This window comes from Salvelinus alpinus, chromosome 5 (assembly GCF_045679555.1).
Source record: "Salvelinus alpinus chromosome 5, SLU_Salpinus.1, whole genome shotgun sequence".
Classification (NCBI taxonomy): Eukaryota; Metazoa; Chordata; class Actinopteri; order Salmoniformes; family Salmonidae; genus Salvelinus; species Salvelinus alpinus.
This window is the reverse complement of record NC_092090.1, coordinates 38,235,180-38,251,532: the sequence shown is the minus strand read 5'-3', so window position 1 is coordinate 38,251,532 and position 16,353 is coordinate 38,235,180. Positions and strand designations below refer to the sequence as shown.

At 44.5% G+C, this 16,353-nt stretch overlaps 1 protein-coding gene across 1 annotated transcript in view; it reads right to left on the bottom strand.

The window, feature by feature from the left end:
* Positions 1-16,353, bottom strand: part of LOC139576063 (disintegrin and metalloproteinase domain-containing protein 10-like) — a 94,502-nt gene that overhangs the window by 9,624 nt on the left and 68,525 nt on the right. The window contains exons 4-7 of the mRNA XM_071401710.1: positions 12,672-12,830; positions 5,652-5,752; positions 4,827-4,994; positions 1,851-1,943 (exon numbers count right to left, since the gene is read on the bottom strand). Coding sequence (XP_071257811.1) covers positions 1,851-1,943; positions 4,827-4,994; positions 5,652-5,752; positions 12,672-12,830 — 521 coding nt within the window. The remainder of the gene's footprint in view (positions 1-1,850; positions 1,944-4,826; positions 4,995-5,651; positions 5,753-12,671; positions 12,831-16,353) is intronic.

Here is a 16,353-nt window from a genome sequence, read left to right as displayed (position 1 = left end):
TAATTTTCATCATAGGTACACTTCAATTATGACAGACAAAATGAGAAGAAAAAAAATCCAGAAAATCACATTGTAGGATTTTTAATGAATTTATTTGCAAATTATGGTGGAAAATAAGTATTTGGTCACCTACAAACAAGCAAGATTTCTGGCTCTCACAGACCTGTAACTTCTTCTTTAAGAGGCTCCTCTGTCCTCCACTCATTACCTGTATTAATGGCACCTGTTTGAACTTGTTATCAGTATAAAAGACACCTGTCCACAACCTCAAACAGTCACACTCCAAACTCCACTATGGCCAAGACCAAAGAGCTGTCAAAGGACACCAGAAACAAAATTGTAGACCTGCACCAGGCTGGGAAGACTGAATCTGCAATAGGTAAGCAGCTTGGTTTGAAGAAATCAACTGTGGGAGCAATTATTAGGAAAGGGAAGACATACAAGACCACTGATAATCTCCCTCGATCTGGGGCTCCACACAAGATCTCACCCCGTGGGGTCAAAATGATCACAAGAACGGTGAGCAAAAATCCCAGAACCACACGGGGGGACCTAGTGAATGACCTATAGAGAGATGGGACCAAAGTAACAAAGCCTACCATCAGTAACACACTACGCCGCCAGGGACTCAAATCCTGCGGTGCCAGACGTGTCCCCCTGCTTAAGCCAGTACACGTCCAGGCCCGTCTGAAGTTTGCTAGAGAGCATTTGGATGATCCAGAAGAAGATTGGGAGAATGTCATATGGTCAGATGAAACCAAAATAGAACTTTTGGTAAAAACTCAACTCGTCGTGTTTGGAGGACAAAGAATGCTGAGTTGCATCCAAAGAACACCATACCTACTGTGAAGCATGGGGGTGTAAACATCAGGCTTTGGGGCTGTTTTTCTGCAAAGGGACCAGGACAACTGATCCGTGTAAAGGAAAGAATGAATGGGGCCATGTATCGTGAGATTTTGAGTGAAAACCTCCTTCCATCAGCAAGGGCATTGAAGATGAAACGTGGCTAGGTCTTTCAGCATGACAATGATCCCAAACACACCGCCCGGGCAACGAAGGAGTGGCTTCGTAAGAAACATTTCAAGGTCCTGGAGTGGCCTAGCCAGTCTCCAGATCTCAACCCCATAGAAAATCTTTGGAGGGAGTTGAAAGTCCGTGTTGCCCAGCAACAGCCCCAAAACATCACTGCTCTAGAGGAGATCTGCATGGAGGAATGGGCCAAAATACCAGCAACAGTGTGTGAAAACCTTGTGAAGACTTACAGAAAACGTTTGACCTCTGTCATTGCCAACAAAGGGTATATAACAAAGTATTGAGATAAACTTCTGTTATTGACCAAATACTTATTTTCCACCATAATTTGCAAATAAATTCATAAAAAATCCTACAATGTGATTTTCTGGATTTTTCCCCCTCATTTTGTCTGTCATAGTTGAAGTGTACCTATGATGAAAATGACAGGCCTCTCTCATCTTTTTAAGTGGGAGAACTTGCACAATTGGTGGCTGACTAAATACTTTTTTGCCCCACTGTACATCCCTATAATCATTGCTAAAGGTAACTATGCTAATGTGTGTTTGAAGAGAGAGTGGGAAAAGGCTTTAGACAGATAGAGAAATCATTCTACTTAAAAAGTTGCCAGCTCATTGGCCCCAGAGAAACCTTTTGTGAGAGTTGTTTTGAATTGATTTTGGAATGGGGCCCAGAGCTCCCTACTTTAAATGGCAGCTGGTGTTCACCTGAGGATTTTAAGGATTTATTAGGTCTTGGAGTGTGGTGGAATACTGATGAGTGAGACAAATAGTGGTGCTCACCACCCACACACCCCCCAACCCTGAACACAAACTCACCCTGATCCTTTTGACCATGAAGCTGATGTTGCGGATGCCCAGGAAGTCAGTACCCTGGTAGATTGAGTCAATGGCCTTTACATGGCTGGAGATCTAGAGAATAGAACAGTCACCATTAGATTATGAGAAGTGTTGATGTTCTCTCTGCACTGCAGAGAGAACATCAGATAAATCATAGCACGGCATTAAAGACATGACATGTCTGTTACCCCACCAATGAACACATGAATAATATCTCTAACTACAGAATCATTGCGTTCAGCCTATTGAAATCAATCTGTTGAAGATTTGCTCCACACTGTCCAGCCCATCCTATAAACAAGCCTCTAGTCTCAGAGCTAAACCACAATCCTAACGAACACATTTACTTCATCACACTGAACCTTTTTTCTTTATCTCACCTATGGAGAGAGTGAGTGTCCACAGAAATGACATTTTAATCAGCTAGTCTCTCCTTTAACTGGACCCCTGTGAAAGGCAGCATTTCCTCTGCATCTGATTTGTTAGGCTATAGAACTCAGTCAGGAGGAACAAGTCTGCGATGCTGGCCGGGCTGGCTGAAGGAAGGAAGCCAACAACAACAACAACTGATCAGACCTACAGACAAACACTATTCTGTTTGTAATCCATTTCTCCTGGCGGAATTGAAGGGCAGGTCCTGGTTTTCCCACGCTGAATGACTCAGAGTGTGTGTGTATTAGGGCTGACCCCATTTAGTCGATTGTTTGGTCGATAGGCTGTTAGTCGACCGAGATTTCATTAGTCGAGCAGTTGCAAATTGCTAAAAATAATTAATGGTGCACAAGACACCGGTCTGATTCGCACCGGTCTCAGTGGACTAATCCATTGCGGAAGCCACTCTAAGACATGCTACTGAAATTGTAAAAAGGCTATACTATGTAAGAATAATGGCGCAACACTGATAAATGAAATAATATTATATAAATGCGCTTTCTCCCGTGATGGATAGCGGGCGCTGTCCACGGTTCTGAAACTTAATCTTCAGTGAGCCATTGAATTGGTGCCTTTCCCTAAAGCCAATTCCTCCTTCGGCCGCCTTTCCTTCCAGTTCTCTGCTGCCAATGACTGGAACGAACTGCAAAAATCACTGAAGCTGGAGACTCATATCTCCCTCACTAGCTTTAAGCACCAGCTGTCAGAGCAGCTCACAGATCACTGCATCTGTATATAGCCCATCCAACTACCTCATCCCCATACTGGTCTCCCGGGTGGCGCAGTGGTCTAGGGCACTGCATCGCAGTGCTAGCTGCGCCACCAGAGTCTCTGGGTTCACGCCCAGGCTCTGTCGCAGCCGGCCGCAACCGGGAGGTCCGTGGGGCGACGCACAATTGGCATAGCGTCGTCCGGGTTAGGGAGGGTTTGGCCGGTAGGGATATCCTTGTCTCAGTATGTAAAAATGTAATAAAATGTATGCACTCTACTGTAAGTCGCTCTGGATAAGAGCGTCTGCTAAATGACTAAAATGTAAATGTAAAATGTTATTTATTTTTCTCCTTTGCACCCCAGTATGTACTTGCACACTCATCTTCTGCACATCTATCACTCCAGTGTTTAATTGCTAAATTGTAATAATTTCGCCACTATGGCCTATTTATTGCCTTACCTCCCTTATTTGCACACACTGTATAGACTTTTTCTATTGTATTATTGACTGTACGTTTGTTTATGTGTAACTCTGTGTTGTTGTTTGTGTCGCACTGCTTTGCTTTATCTTGGCCAGGTCGCAGTTGTAAATGAGAACTTGTTCTCAACTGGCCTACCTGGTTAAATAAAGGTGAAATAAAAAAGAAAAAAAGATGTTGCTATGTGCATAATAATGGTGTTGAGAACAATGCGACGGAGGCAGTAGCGGAGTGAGGAAACAGGGAATCAACTTAATTAGGTCTATAACCAATAACCTAACTGTTAAACGTGCCTGGCTTTATAAATCGTCCATGTACATCTTCAGAAATAAGACAGGTCCTGCTTCTGTTGACAGTTTGAGTGTTTGTTTAATAGCCTACTGATTGCGTGAGCACCAAGCCTCACGCAACTGCAACACAAATTTGGCTGTTTTTCAATCTTTGCTATGCTGTAATAAAGGCTTTGCAATTTTTTTTGTTATAAGTAATACCAGAGTCTGTTCTATTTTAGATAGTGTTGTTTACACTTCCAAACGGGCAGGGAAAAAGTATAATATTGTACTCCAACAGCACCTGTTTGCCACACAATACTCATTCAGAGCTTGCTCCTATATCCTCCTTTATCTTTATCTTCAATAGTTTCCACGGCTAAGTCAAATGTCTTCCACACATCTGACTTTCCTTTTCCCTCCTACGCAACCAGTAAACATCCAGTAAACCAGTAAACATGTCCTCCTCATCCATTTTGCTGTCACGTGTTATGGCGTTCAGAGTTTGTTATAACCAATATATTGATGTGATTATGATAGGTTATAGGTCAGACCCTGTTGGTCAAGTGCATGCACTGCATACATGTTTTACGTAAAGAGATGTTTTTCCTAAACAAATTAGGTATTTCGGTTACAGAACCTCAGTCAGAAACAAGTAAGACAGGAAATGGCTGTAATTATGTTGCAGCTTCAGCACAGACAGCTGCGATAAACACTTGCTGTGCTGGGGTGCCTTTTTGCTGCAGCAGGGAGGAGAGCGAGACAACACTCACCAGTCACACAGGCTCCCGCTGTCATTTACTTTTAACACAGCACGGCCATCGGGCTCCCTTCTTGAGTCATTTGTGTTTCTTATTTATTTAATCAAACAGTGAGCTTAAAGCATCAGACAAGCTCAGTGCATATAGTTAATTTTATTCAAAACACTTCGGGTGTGTCTATATATGGAAAAATACACTTTTAAAATGTAGACCAATAGAATAGTTGAAAGAACAGATGACTCTCGATCAACCAATATTTATTTTTAGTCTGGGACAGCCCTAGTGTGTGTACAGCCTCAGTACCTGTGCGATGACAGCCTCTCTGGTGCCGTAGTACTTGAAGAAGAGGTGGTCAGTCTGGATGAAGAGCTGGCAGGTGTTCTTCTCTATCTGAGCTGCTCTCTTCTTCCTCAGGATCACCGGACCATGTCCATGGGACCTCTCCTCTTCCTCCACCACACTGCTGGGATCCTGCAGAGACAACAACCAGAGGAACGACTACCATTAGTCAACTAGGAGGGAGAGATGGATGTGAGGGAGAGTGAGGTGGAACGAGGGGAGCTGGAAGAAGAGAGATAGGGGAGATAGATTGAGAGTGGGAAGCGGGAGGTTGAAAAAAAAAGACTAAGAAATGACATGAGAAGGTGACTAACAGGAATGTGTAAGGATTTCTGCCATTTTGGTCGGGGAAAAATCCCATGTCTTCAAATGTGGAGAAAGAGGGCCCTGGCTTCTGAAGGGAGGTCTTCCAGAACATGGGGAAATATTTCCTGACACACCCCTGGTCTGGTCTGACTCATCCCTGGGAAGAGAGAACACTAACTCCTCACCCTGCCAGATGATCTGTGACATCACTCTACTCAGTCATCCAATGTTCCACAGAGCTGAAAGGGATAAGAACCCAGGAACAATAAGAAGAATCTGGCTCTCGTTACAGCTCCAATAACAAGTTTGACTTAATCACTTCCATGTTTCCTTATCATGCTAACTGTTATTTTACCATGGAGCAAGAAGATGTGAGGTGGTTTGTATGGTCCTCCAGTACTGTGTCCAGAACGTTGTTGTACAGTATTGGTGAGTGCTGTATAGCTATAGGGTTGGTTTCAGAGTGGGGTATTATCAGCTCACCTTGAGAGGCTCCTCCATAGCCGAGGCCTGGTACTTCTTCATCCTTTCAAACACTGAGTGGTCAGCACAGCCCCCCTCTGAGCCATACTTATGAGGGTAATCTGGGAGGAGAAGAGGAGACCATCAATATGAACTCAACCGTATTACCAGTAATATTGGTTCTCTCAGCTTCAGGCTAAACCTGTTTAGAATGGGAATGAAAAAGGTTGTACACAATAGCAGCCATAGTGTGGTCTCATCTACTCTATACAAGGCCCTCTAAAACGTAACAGTGTAACCTCATCTACTCTATACAAGGCCCTCTAAAACGTACCAGTGTAACCTCATCTACTCTATACAAGGCCCTCTAAAACGTACCAGTGTAACCTCATCTACTCTATACAAGGCCCTCTAAAACATACCAGTGTAACCTCATCTACTCTATACAAGGCCCTCTAAAACATACCAGCGTAACCTCATCTACTCTATACAAGGCCCTCTAAAACATACCAGCGTAACCTCATCTACTCCAAACAAGGCCCTCTAAAACATACCAGCGTAACCTCATCTACTCCATACAAGGCCCTCTAAAACATACCAGCGTAACCTCATCTACTCCATACAAGGCCCTCTAAAACATACCAGCGTAACCTCATCTACTCCATACAAGGCCCTCTAAAACGTACCAGTATAATAACCTTACTATTCCTAGCAGCAACATTCTTCTGAGGGTGGAGATATCTTTCAGAGCATTATATGTCACTGTTCATTAGGACAGAAAGAAGCTGTAGTTAATATCTCTCGCTCTCGGTGTGTCTATCAAGGCCTAACACAGTCTCTCTCTCTCTGTGTGTGTGTGTGTGTGTGTGTGTGTGTGTGTGTGTGTGTGTGTGTGTGTGTGTGTAACAAGGCCTAACACACAGACTGCCTACGCTAACTGAAAGAATGAGCCTCTGTTCACCGCTGGCGTCTCCTTCTCCAGGCTGGAGAATAACAAAGCAGTCTTCCTCCCAAATTACATGTCACTGACTCACTCACTGCTCGACTTTCCTCTACCTTCCTCTCCCAGAGGCTCTGAAAAACACCAGCTCAATAAGGAGCAACACTACTACATGCAACTACAGTATCCAGAAAAGTCCAGTATTCAGCAATACACCTTCACAATTACTAACACAGATCAATATCAAAGAACGGTCTGAGATACCACAGATTTTGCCACAGAGTTCAGATTTAAACCTACATCTAAGCAGTGACCGTGTCCTTGCCCTCTGCTGACAAATAATGCCATTGCCCAGAACAACATGTGGTGCTGTCGACTGGCTGGCTGCTGGAGCATTCCCAATGGGACCAAATCAGTAAAAACAAACACAGAGCTGGGTACTTTACAACCCAGCTAACATGGTGATCATCAAGAACACAGTTTGTTCACGGGCATCTGCCTAAAGCAGGTTCACAGATCCAATTTCCTCATAAAACGGAACATCATTTTGATTAACGCATCCAATTAAAATCTATTGACTCTGGTGTGATGTCACCCATTGAAGAGCAGCCAGCAAGCAAGTTGGAGAGCACCCTCCCTGTCATCACCATCCTGTTACTAAATGAGCCAATAAACAAGCAGTCTCACCATAGTACAGAGCTCCCCTGTAGAATGAGCTCAGCGATCACTATGCAGAACACAGAACTGCACAGTGAAACACTAATGAAAATGAGTAAACCATAGTGACACAGAACTCTTAGTTAGCAAAGAGCCATAATTGCCTGTGGAAATCTGAAAACTCTTATAATGGGTTTTTGTAATCTACACTCTTTACCTTCACAGCAGGCGTGAATGCTAATGAACTCCAATTACGGCTGTGTGTTTAGTCAACAAAATAACACAGGGCTTTCTACTTCTTCCCTAGTTGGCTTTATCTATTCACAGCAAACTACTTCTGCCATCTCTGTCTGATGTCAGTCCCTACAGAACAAAGCCATTTGTTCCAGGACGAAGACGCAGGGTTGGGAACAGGTATGGAGGACACACAGGGAGGTAGGCAGTTACTTTTTCCTGGTTAGGTTACGTGGCCATGGAAAACTTCTGACCCTTATTATGCAGGAGACGGAGGTAGGCAGAGTAACATATGGATATGCTGTTTTGGGTTTGGGCAGAGAGAGGTGAACTCAGGGGCCTCAGACGGGGCTCTCTGGGCCTGGGGAATGGTGCAGTGTCAACCAGGCCTGACAGCTCTGTTGCTGTCTCAGCGGGCAGCATAACAGAGCAAGCAGGGTGAGGAGGAAGATGCGGTGTGTGTGTGTGTGTCTGTCACTAATGAGGACTCTGGGATAACAGAGCCATCTCTCCCTCCCCTGGGCTCCGCTTCAGATACCTGAGACAGGACTTCAAAACACAGGCCAACACAATCCCACAATCAGCACTTTGAATGTTTTAACCTATACACCGCAATTCAACAACCCTGAATACACAGAATAACTGAATGCATATGCCATCAATCAGGCCGTTACTGTACAATGTGCTGATAATAAAACAAGGTCAGGTCAGACTGCTCTGTGATCAGTTCCTAGCAGAGATATTATTCTCTCCCCAAGTTATCCCCAGATAGTAACAAGCAGTGAGATGGAGTCAATAACGCTGACTGCACGCTTCAATAGAGGTCTCCTCTCTCCACTGCATCTTTTCCCTAATGTACACAACACACAGTCGATGCCACTGCTCTAGTCAATAGCGAAAGCCCCCCTAATCACAACAAAAACACACACCAGTAAACACAAGCAATCAATCTTACAACTAGGATAATGTAATTACAGTACATGTATGCATCTCATTTAGTCTACAACAAGCAGCACTCTTACATCCATCATAACCAGAGCCACCACAACATACTGGCATAGAAATGGACTCCAAATGGCTTCCCGAGTGGTGTAGCAGTCTACGCCACTGCATCGCAGTATTGAGGCATCCCTACAGCCTGGGGTTCACGGCTGGCTGTGTTACAGCCAGCCGTGACCGGGAGTCCCATAGGAAGGCACACAATTGGCCCAGTGTAGTCTGTGTTAGGGGAGGGTTTGGCTCATTGCGCTCTAGCAACTCCTTGTGGTGGGCCGGGCGCCTGCAAGCTGACTTCAGTTGAACGTTGTTTACTCCGACACATTTGTGTGGCTGGCTTCCAGGTTAAGCGAGCGGGTGTTAAGAAGCAGTGCGGCATGGTGGGTCGTGTTCGGATGACGTATGACTAGACGTTCACCTTTCCCGAGCCCATTGGGGAGTTGCAGCGATGAGATAAGATCATAACGACATATTGAATATCATGAAATTGGGGAGAAAAAAGTGGAGGGAAAAAAATACAAATAATATTACAAGAAGATAAGATTTTTTTATTTAATAAATAATATTAAATGGACTCCAAAGACATAAATAACACTCAGTACACAGTCCTATTCTTCAAAGTCCTTACAGGCATCATTTAGACGTATTGTGAGTGAGACTTAGTCCTCGTGAGTGGTTAGTCCTCAAAGCCCTCAGGCTGAGTCTGGCAGTGCTGGGAGGACATGGTGCAGCAGAGCTGCTGTTATAAGCCTCCCAAATTAACCTGTCGGTCACCAGCCTGCATGACGGGAGCAGAAATGCCACCGCCACAAGCCAACGGGCATGTCACACTGTCTGCCAGCGACAGCAACGCTGTCACCTCCTTTTATCACACACCGGCGCAAAGGAACACACACTCTCCCCAAGGAAATTCAAGGAACATACACACACTCAGCTCCCAGAAACACAAACACAGTCCTAAAGAACACGCATCGCCATAATGAGAACACAGTGCCGACAAATACACCTCAAAACTTGAGGAAAACACACTCAGTCCCAAAGAACACAAACTCAGGCCGAACAAAAGCACACACATACACACAGCTCTGCGACATACAAGTAAACACTACACTCAGCCAGCGTTTCACATTCCCTCAACCTTCCTAACCTCCTCTCCTCAGACAAATTTGGACAAACAGACATTTTAATTCACACTCTTCGATGGCAGAAAAGTGGTAAAGGAATTATTTTGGCACGTTATTTTATATTTCGCTTTTTTAATCAAAGTCAAGATAAGTGCTGCAGGGTCAGGATGGTGTTCCTTAAAGCCTGGCCGTACTTACAGCACTATTGACTGACCGCAGTTCATTTGCATTCTGCTTTGCATATCATATGATGAGTCACCACAAAGCGCCACTAGTGGGCAGTCAGGTCAACCGGTTGGAGGGGGAGAGAGTGGGCTCAGGGTCAACCTGTCCCCCGTTGTCAGTTGAGGAGAATGGCTCTGTACTGGACCGACCGAACAACAAAACGTTCTGCCCTGACAATGTGTTCTCTATTTCCAGACAGAAAGCTGTCATTGTCCCTGCAGTGAATGCCCTCATTCAGATGCCAATCAAAAGGCCTTTGCGAACAAGAAGCGAAGAAAGACAAAGTTGTGAAAGCCGGCAGAAATGGGAGTCAGAGTCAGTCACGCCTTTTCATTCTTCATTCCATCCCTCCACCATTTGTCCTCTCGCTCACCAACCCCGGCTTCAACAGGAAAGAGAATTCTAAAATTAGGTGCCAGTTTCTTCAAGCAAAATGAACCTGTTTGAAGTGCATTTGAAGTGTGTCTTTGATGTCTGAAAACATCCAAATGCAGACAGGATATCTGTGAGGAGAGACTCATTAATGGGTTGATAAAGACACATTCCCAGGAACAGCAGCTTGACTAAAACAACTGCTGAAACCTGAATGTTACACTGAATGGGATGTGGCGGCAGGTAGCCTAGCGGTTAGAGCTTTGGGCCAGTTACCGAAAGGCCGCTGGTTCAAATCCCCAACCCAACAAGGTGAAACATCTAACAATGTGCCCTTCAGCAAGGCACTTAACCCTAATTGCTTCTGTAAGTCGCTCTGGGTAAGAGCATCTGCTAAATTACAAAAACGTAAATGGAATGAAGATCTCAAACAGGTCTAATGGAAGATTGTCTTTACTCAGTCCCCTTGTATCAATATGGATTTGATACTTCATTGTGTTATAGGAATGTAGCCAAAGTCAGATTAATAAATGACTCAACTATGTGTTAATGTACTGCTGATAACATGACACGCTATGCAAATATAAATATGATGCACCACAAGGAGGCAGTGTGGAGCATGTTAACCCATAGTGGTGCCTAGTGGCACAAATGAGGTAAGAGTGTCTTTATAGGAGAGCTGCCATCAGTGCTATGACCGGACTTCACACGGCAGCATGACTTGACAGAACTTCTCTGTTTGGGGCATTCGCTTCATAGAGTAGTGAAGGAAAAAATATGAAATGGGGCCCTTCATGTAATGTCTCAGGCAATATGATCTGCTAAGGAAAGAAGAAGAAAAATCTGAAGAGCACAAATAATAGGTAGGGCATAACTACCTCAAATCCGGTACTGTGGCAGTCACCAAGCCCTGCAGTACTATTGAGGGGTTCAGATGACAGCCTGTTATTGGGTGACACTGAGAGACAGAAAGGGAAGAGGAACAGAAAGGCTCTGTTCACACCTTCAGATAAACAGACAGAAAGAAAGAGGGATGGGAGGAGGAATAGAGGGTGAGAGCTTTGACACCTCATACATACATAGAAAATTAAAAGGGAAAGGAAAAAGAGAGAACAGGCCTACATTGTGGAGACGAAGCTTGAGAGAAAGGTTCTCTGATTGCAGGCTCATGCTGGGCTGGTTGTGCCTGTGTGTCAACAGGCAGGCTGGCTATGAATCAGACCCATCTGAGGAAAAGAGGACCAAGTAACACAGGGTGGGCCTCCAAGATGCTTCCTCCCTGCCTGTCTGAGGTGGCTGCTCTCTGGCCTGTACTGGGATGAGAGCGGGGTGTGGTCTCTGGAGCTTAGCCCACACCCACACCTCAGATCAACCTAGAATTGGTGGGCTGGTTGCTAAGGAAGATGACTCACTCCCTGGCACTGGGATTGACGTCTCATCCTGACTCCACATCAATCATCAGGGCTCAGCCTAACCCTAACCGTGTGTGTGTGTGTGTGTGTGTGTGTGTGTGTTGCCACAGTGTTCCAGTGCAACCTTCCTCAGCTCCCCTTCCTCTGGCTCATTCCACAGTTAATCTGACATGACCTTAACTTGACCTTATTCCTGGCTAAATGCCCAATGTAAACTCCCCTTGGATAGACCTCTCCTCTGACAGCTCTGCATTGTATTTGAACCGTAGACCTCCACTCTCCTCAGTATGCACTCCACAGCCTTTAAGACCTTACCTCCAAGCCTAGAGAAACCTGTCCTGTCCCACCCCCCATCCTTCAATCCATTTAGGCACACATTCATCCATCCATCATCGTCCATATCGTTGCTCTCAAGAAATACCTACAGCAGAGAATCGCCTTTCAGTGTCACTATCTAAAGTCCCTGTCCTGTCACAGTGTGACGCCTACTGTTCTCTATGATAGGGAGGGATGTGTGTGTAGCAGAGGTGGAGAGAGAAAAGCTGGTACAGACGAGCCAGCATGGATTAGTCACCGCTGTCAGTGGCTGAACACAACTGTAATTAAAAAGAGCACAGTCATGGTACAGCTATTTAGAGCTGCTACAGCCAATTCAATCCATTTCATGCTCATGACGGAAAAAAATGGCTTTTCAAAGCGAATAACACTGACAATACTGTGGTGTTAACAAGCCATCCACTGTGCTTCCAATAATAACCATCTTTGCCTGCACAAAATATGTGTTATTTGGAACAAAATTGTATTCACACTGCTGAATAGGATAATGAACCCCTAATTTCTAAAGCTATATCCCTAAAAAATTATCAACACTTATACGCACACCCAGAGTCATACGGTATGGGCAATATTGTCTGAATCAATATAGCAAAAGCATTAAAGAACATGTCCTTTAAGTCTATAAAATATGGCTGTCATTAATTTAATAGGTAGAAAACATTTTAGTGCTGTGATGTTGGCACCATTACTTCAGCAGACCTGCAGGGTGACTGGCAGAGGAGAGCAGTGAATCAAGTATACTCACTGATGTCCCCCTCGTGGTAGATGACTGAGTGGTAGGGCACGTCCTTGTCTCTGAGGTACCTCTCCGAGGGCTCCACGTAGTACATGCCCTGGTGGGTCTGGATGAAGCCTTCAAACCTGCCATTCACCACCGAGCCGTGGGTCAAAGTGCCCTTCTCACCTGGAGGAGAAAGACTAGGTCAGGAAGGGTGGTCAACTCAACTCTATTCAGTTGGGGGTAGGAAGAAAGTCAATGCTCAACGTGTGAGAGAAACACACTCAAAACATACAGACCAATGCAAGCTGACAAACAGAACATAATGCGAACACACACACACAGCTCTAGACATTGAGCAGATGGTAGACCGTGAGCTGTTCCTGGTGGGAATACCGTCTTGGACAGAGTCAGGGTGGGACGCAGCATATCCCTGTCTGTCTGGATCATAAAGACTCATCCCTGCTCCCCTCATCTGACCTTCAAATCAGACAAATAATAACTTAGTAATAAGAGCTTGTACTGGTTAGTGTCAGGGAAAATCAAAGAATAGTTTCTTACGCAAAAGGCACAACTAAAGCTTGAAGAATCAAGGAACCAGTGAGAAAGAAGGATAAAGGGAGTAAGAGGGAATAAAACAAAATGCTGTCAGGGCATAGCAGAGTCTATTAAACATCATCCGCCTTTGAACCAAACAGAGAAAGTCTGGCCGACGAAAAGGAATGGTTTTCATGTGTGTCAAGAGCAAGCGTCTTGAAAAACCTTTTCCATCAGCAGCTATGCAGGTTGGAAGAAAAACTCCCACTCCCAATTAAACCTGTGTTATAAAAACAGCACACTCTGGAGGGCTATAATTGAAAAGGACATAGATGACTGGCAACTCAATGGGAGAAGATAACTAAATCAGGGAGAGAATAAGACTTGTTTTCCTCAGGATAGGGAAGCCCAACTTCATTTTATCTGTCTCTCTTCAGTTCTGTATTGGTTGCGAAAATGTTGGAGCGTTTGTCTCATAGCTATCCTGAGGGACCATTGCAGTTTAACGTAGACAGAGAAACACAGCCAACCAGCCAGCCTCTCTCCCCAGTTAGGTTTGTGTTTCCAGAGGAAAGAGGCCCAGTAGGCCCGCTGGGGGCCGTCTGCTCTGCTCTCCTGCTGGAGATAACGAGAGCAGCAGAACACACAGCTGTCCCATGGAGCATCCAGCTCTTTCTCCCTAAATCTCTGTCTGTGTTCCAAGGGCCCAGAGTCCTCACTGGTTTTTCCAGGCCCTAGCCATGCAGTTCGTCAGAAAACACTGGGACGGGACACTAACTGGTATTTGTAGCAGTTTTGATACTGAAAGTGAGAAAAACAAAGTGCTTTCCATTAATGATACTGCTGTACATTAGGCACATATTAGATTAGAGTAATAGCAAACCACAGTCAATAACAGAGGTGCTTGCTCAAAATAATACTGTACTGTAAACTAGATTACCTCCATCTAAACAAAATTAGCAGGATACTAGGGAAAGGAATGTTGAGCTATGCTGAGACCATTTATTGACAGTAATAACTGTCACTTTAGATGACTTCATGTGTCATTTCTGCTGTCCCATTTTCTTCATAATAATACATGAATAATACTTTCCCCACGGACAGCTTGGAGATCAGAGTGAGGACCAATTTAATCTGTTGTTTTATACTGGGCAGCACTTGGTAACATTAAAGAGGCCCCTATGGTTTTGATATAATTTCAGGGACAGATTCTCCCTTCTGATCTCCAGAAGGCACAGCTTGGGCACTGCTCATTTGCCCAGAGAGGAAGCCCTTCATCTGGGCATGAAAGGCCAGTGCAGAGGGGTTTAGACCCATCCTCTGCGCACATATGGATCAAGTCTGATTATTGTGCCAAGGAGTGCTCAGAACTCAGACACGGATACCCTCACAGCCTCAGCAAAGGGAGAACTAATAATTCCTAGTTTAAGTCAGGAGAATACAGCGCTTCCCAAGGGCAACTGACAAGACTTTTATATCAGAGAAGGACAGAAAAGAACACGCAACACTAATGAGAGCTGGGTTAATGTGGCCGTATAGACAGTGGAAATTGAATATTCTTTACCCCGGTACCTAATCAGAAACCCTACTGCAGTCCAGATACAAGCAGCTTCACTCCAATTATGGGAATTCCACTAGACTGGGACCAAGGTAACCACCTAATTTAGTTCATGAAAATGCCTGGTCCCCAAAGTGCTAAGTGGGCTAATGTAAAGTAAGGAGAGTGGAGTCTGCTGGTCTTTATGAGGGGCAAATGAGAAAATGAATGTATAGGCCTATCTGATCACACATAATAGAGAGGTCTGGTCTCTGGCTCTACTAGCTTACAGTACTTCACTAGCAGCTGGGTTCTACTCCCATCCCAGTACAGACAGCTATTAGCTACAGGTGGAGGAGAAAGGGACTCAAGGGAGAATGGGACTTGGGATATGACCTATTTACCTCCAGTTCATGGTTCTTCGATTATCAGGCAGAGGCCAACTGATAAGCAACTGCATTTAACACAACACACAATGCCGGATATGTACAGTGCCTTCAGAAAGCATTCACACCCCTGGACCTTTTCCTCATTTGGTTGAGTTACAGCCTGAATTTAAATTTGATTAAATTTATATTTTTGGGTCACTGGCCTACACACAATACCCCATAATGTAAAAGTGGAATTAAGTTTTTAGAAAGGTTTGTTTATTAATTAAAAATGAAAACCTGAGATGTCAATAAGTATTCAACCTCTGTTATGGCAAGCCTAAATAAGTTCATGAGTAAACACACGCTTAACAAGTCACATAATAAGTTGCATGAACCAACTCAACTGTGTGCAATAACAGTGTTAAACATGATTTTTGAACGACTACTTTATCTCTGTACCACACACATACAACTCCCTGCAAGGTCCCTCAATCAAGCAGTGAATTTCAAACAGATTTAACCACAAAGACCAGGGAGGTTTTCCAATGCCTCACAAAGGGCACCTATTAGTAGATGGGTAAAAAAAAAAAAAAAGCAGACATTGAATATCCCTTTCAGCATGGTGAAAGTTATTAAATTGCACTTTGGATTGTGTATCAATTAGGGATGCACGATATATCGGTGAAGATATCAGAATCGGCCGATATTAGCTAAAAATGGCAACATCGACATCGGCCTGATGTCTAGTTTAATGCCGATGTGCAAAACCGATGTCAAAGCTGACGTGCATACTTATATAACGTAGGTACATGACGTAATGACGCCACAAAAAATTTAGAAGCTACACGTGCAACACAGCATTCCTAACCTAGCCCACAATGTCTGCTGTGTGGCTCGAGCAGTGAACAAGCAGTGTCTTCTGCTGTTTCGGTTAGTTATTGTTTGATTTCACTGTAGAGCCCCTAGTCCAACTCAACATGCCTTAGATAGCTCTTTTATCACACACCCCACACATGGGGAGACCTCACCTGGCTTAGCTGGTGTCTCCAGAGATGCAAGCTCTCATCGTCACTCAATGCCTAGGTTTACTCCCACTGTACTCACATCCTACCATACTCGTCTGTACATTATGCCCTGAATCTATTCTACCACGCCCATAAATCTGCCCTTTTCATTCTCGGTTCCCAAAGCACTAGACGACCAGTTCTTATAGCCTTACCCGTACCCTTATTCTACTCCTCTGGCGATGTAGAGGTTAACCCAG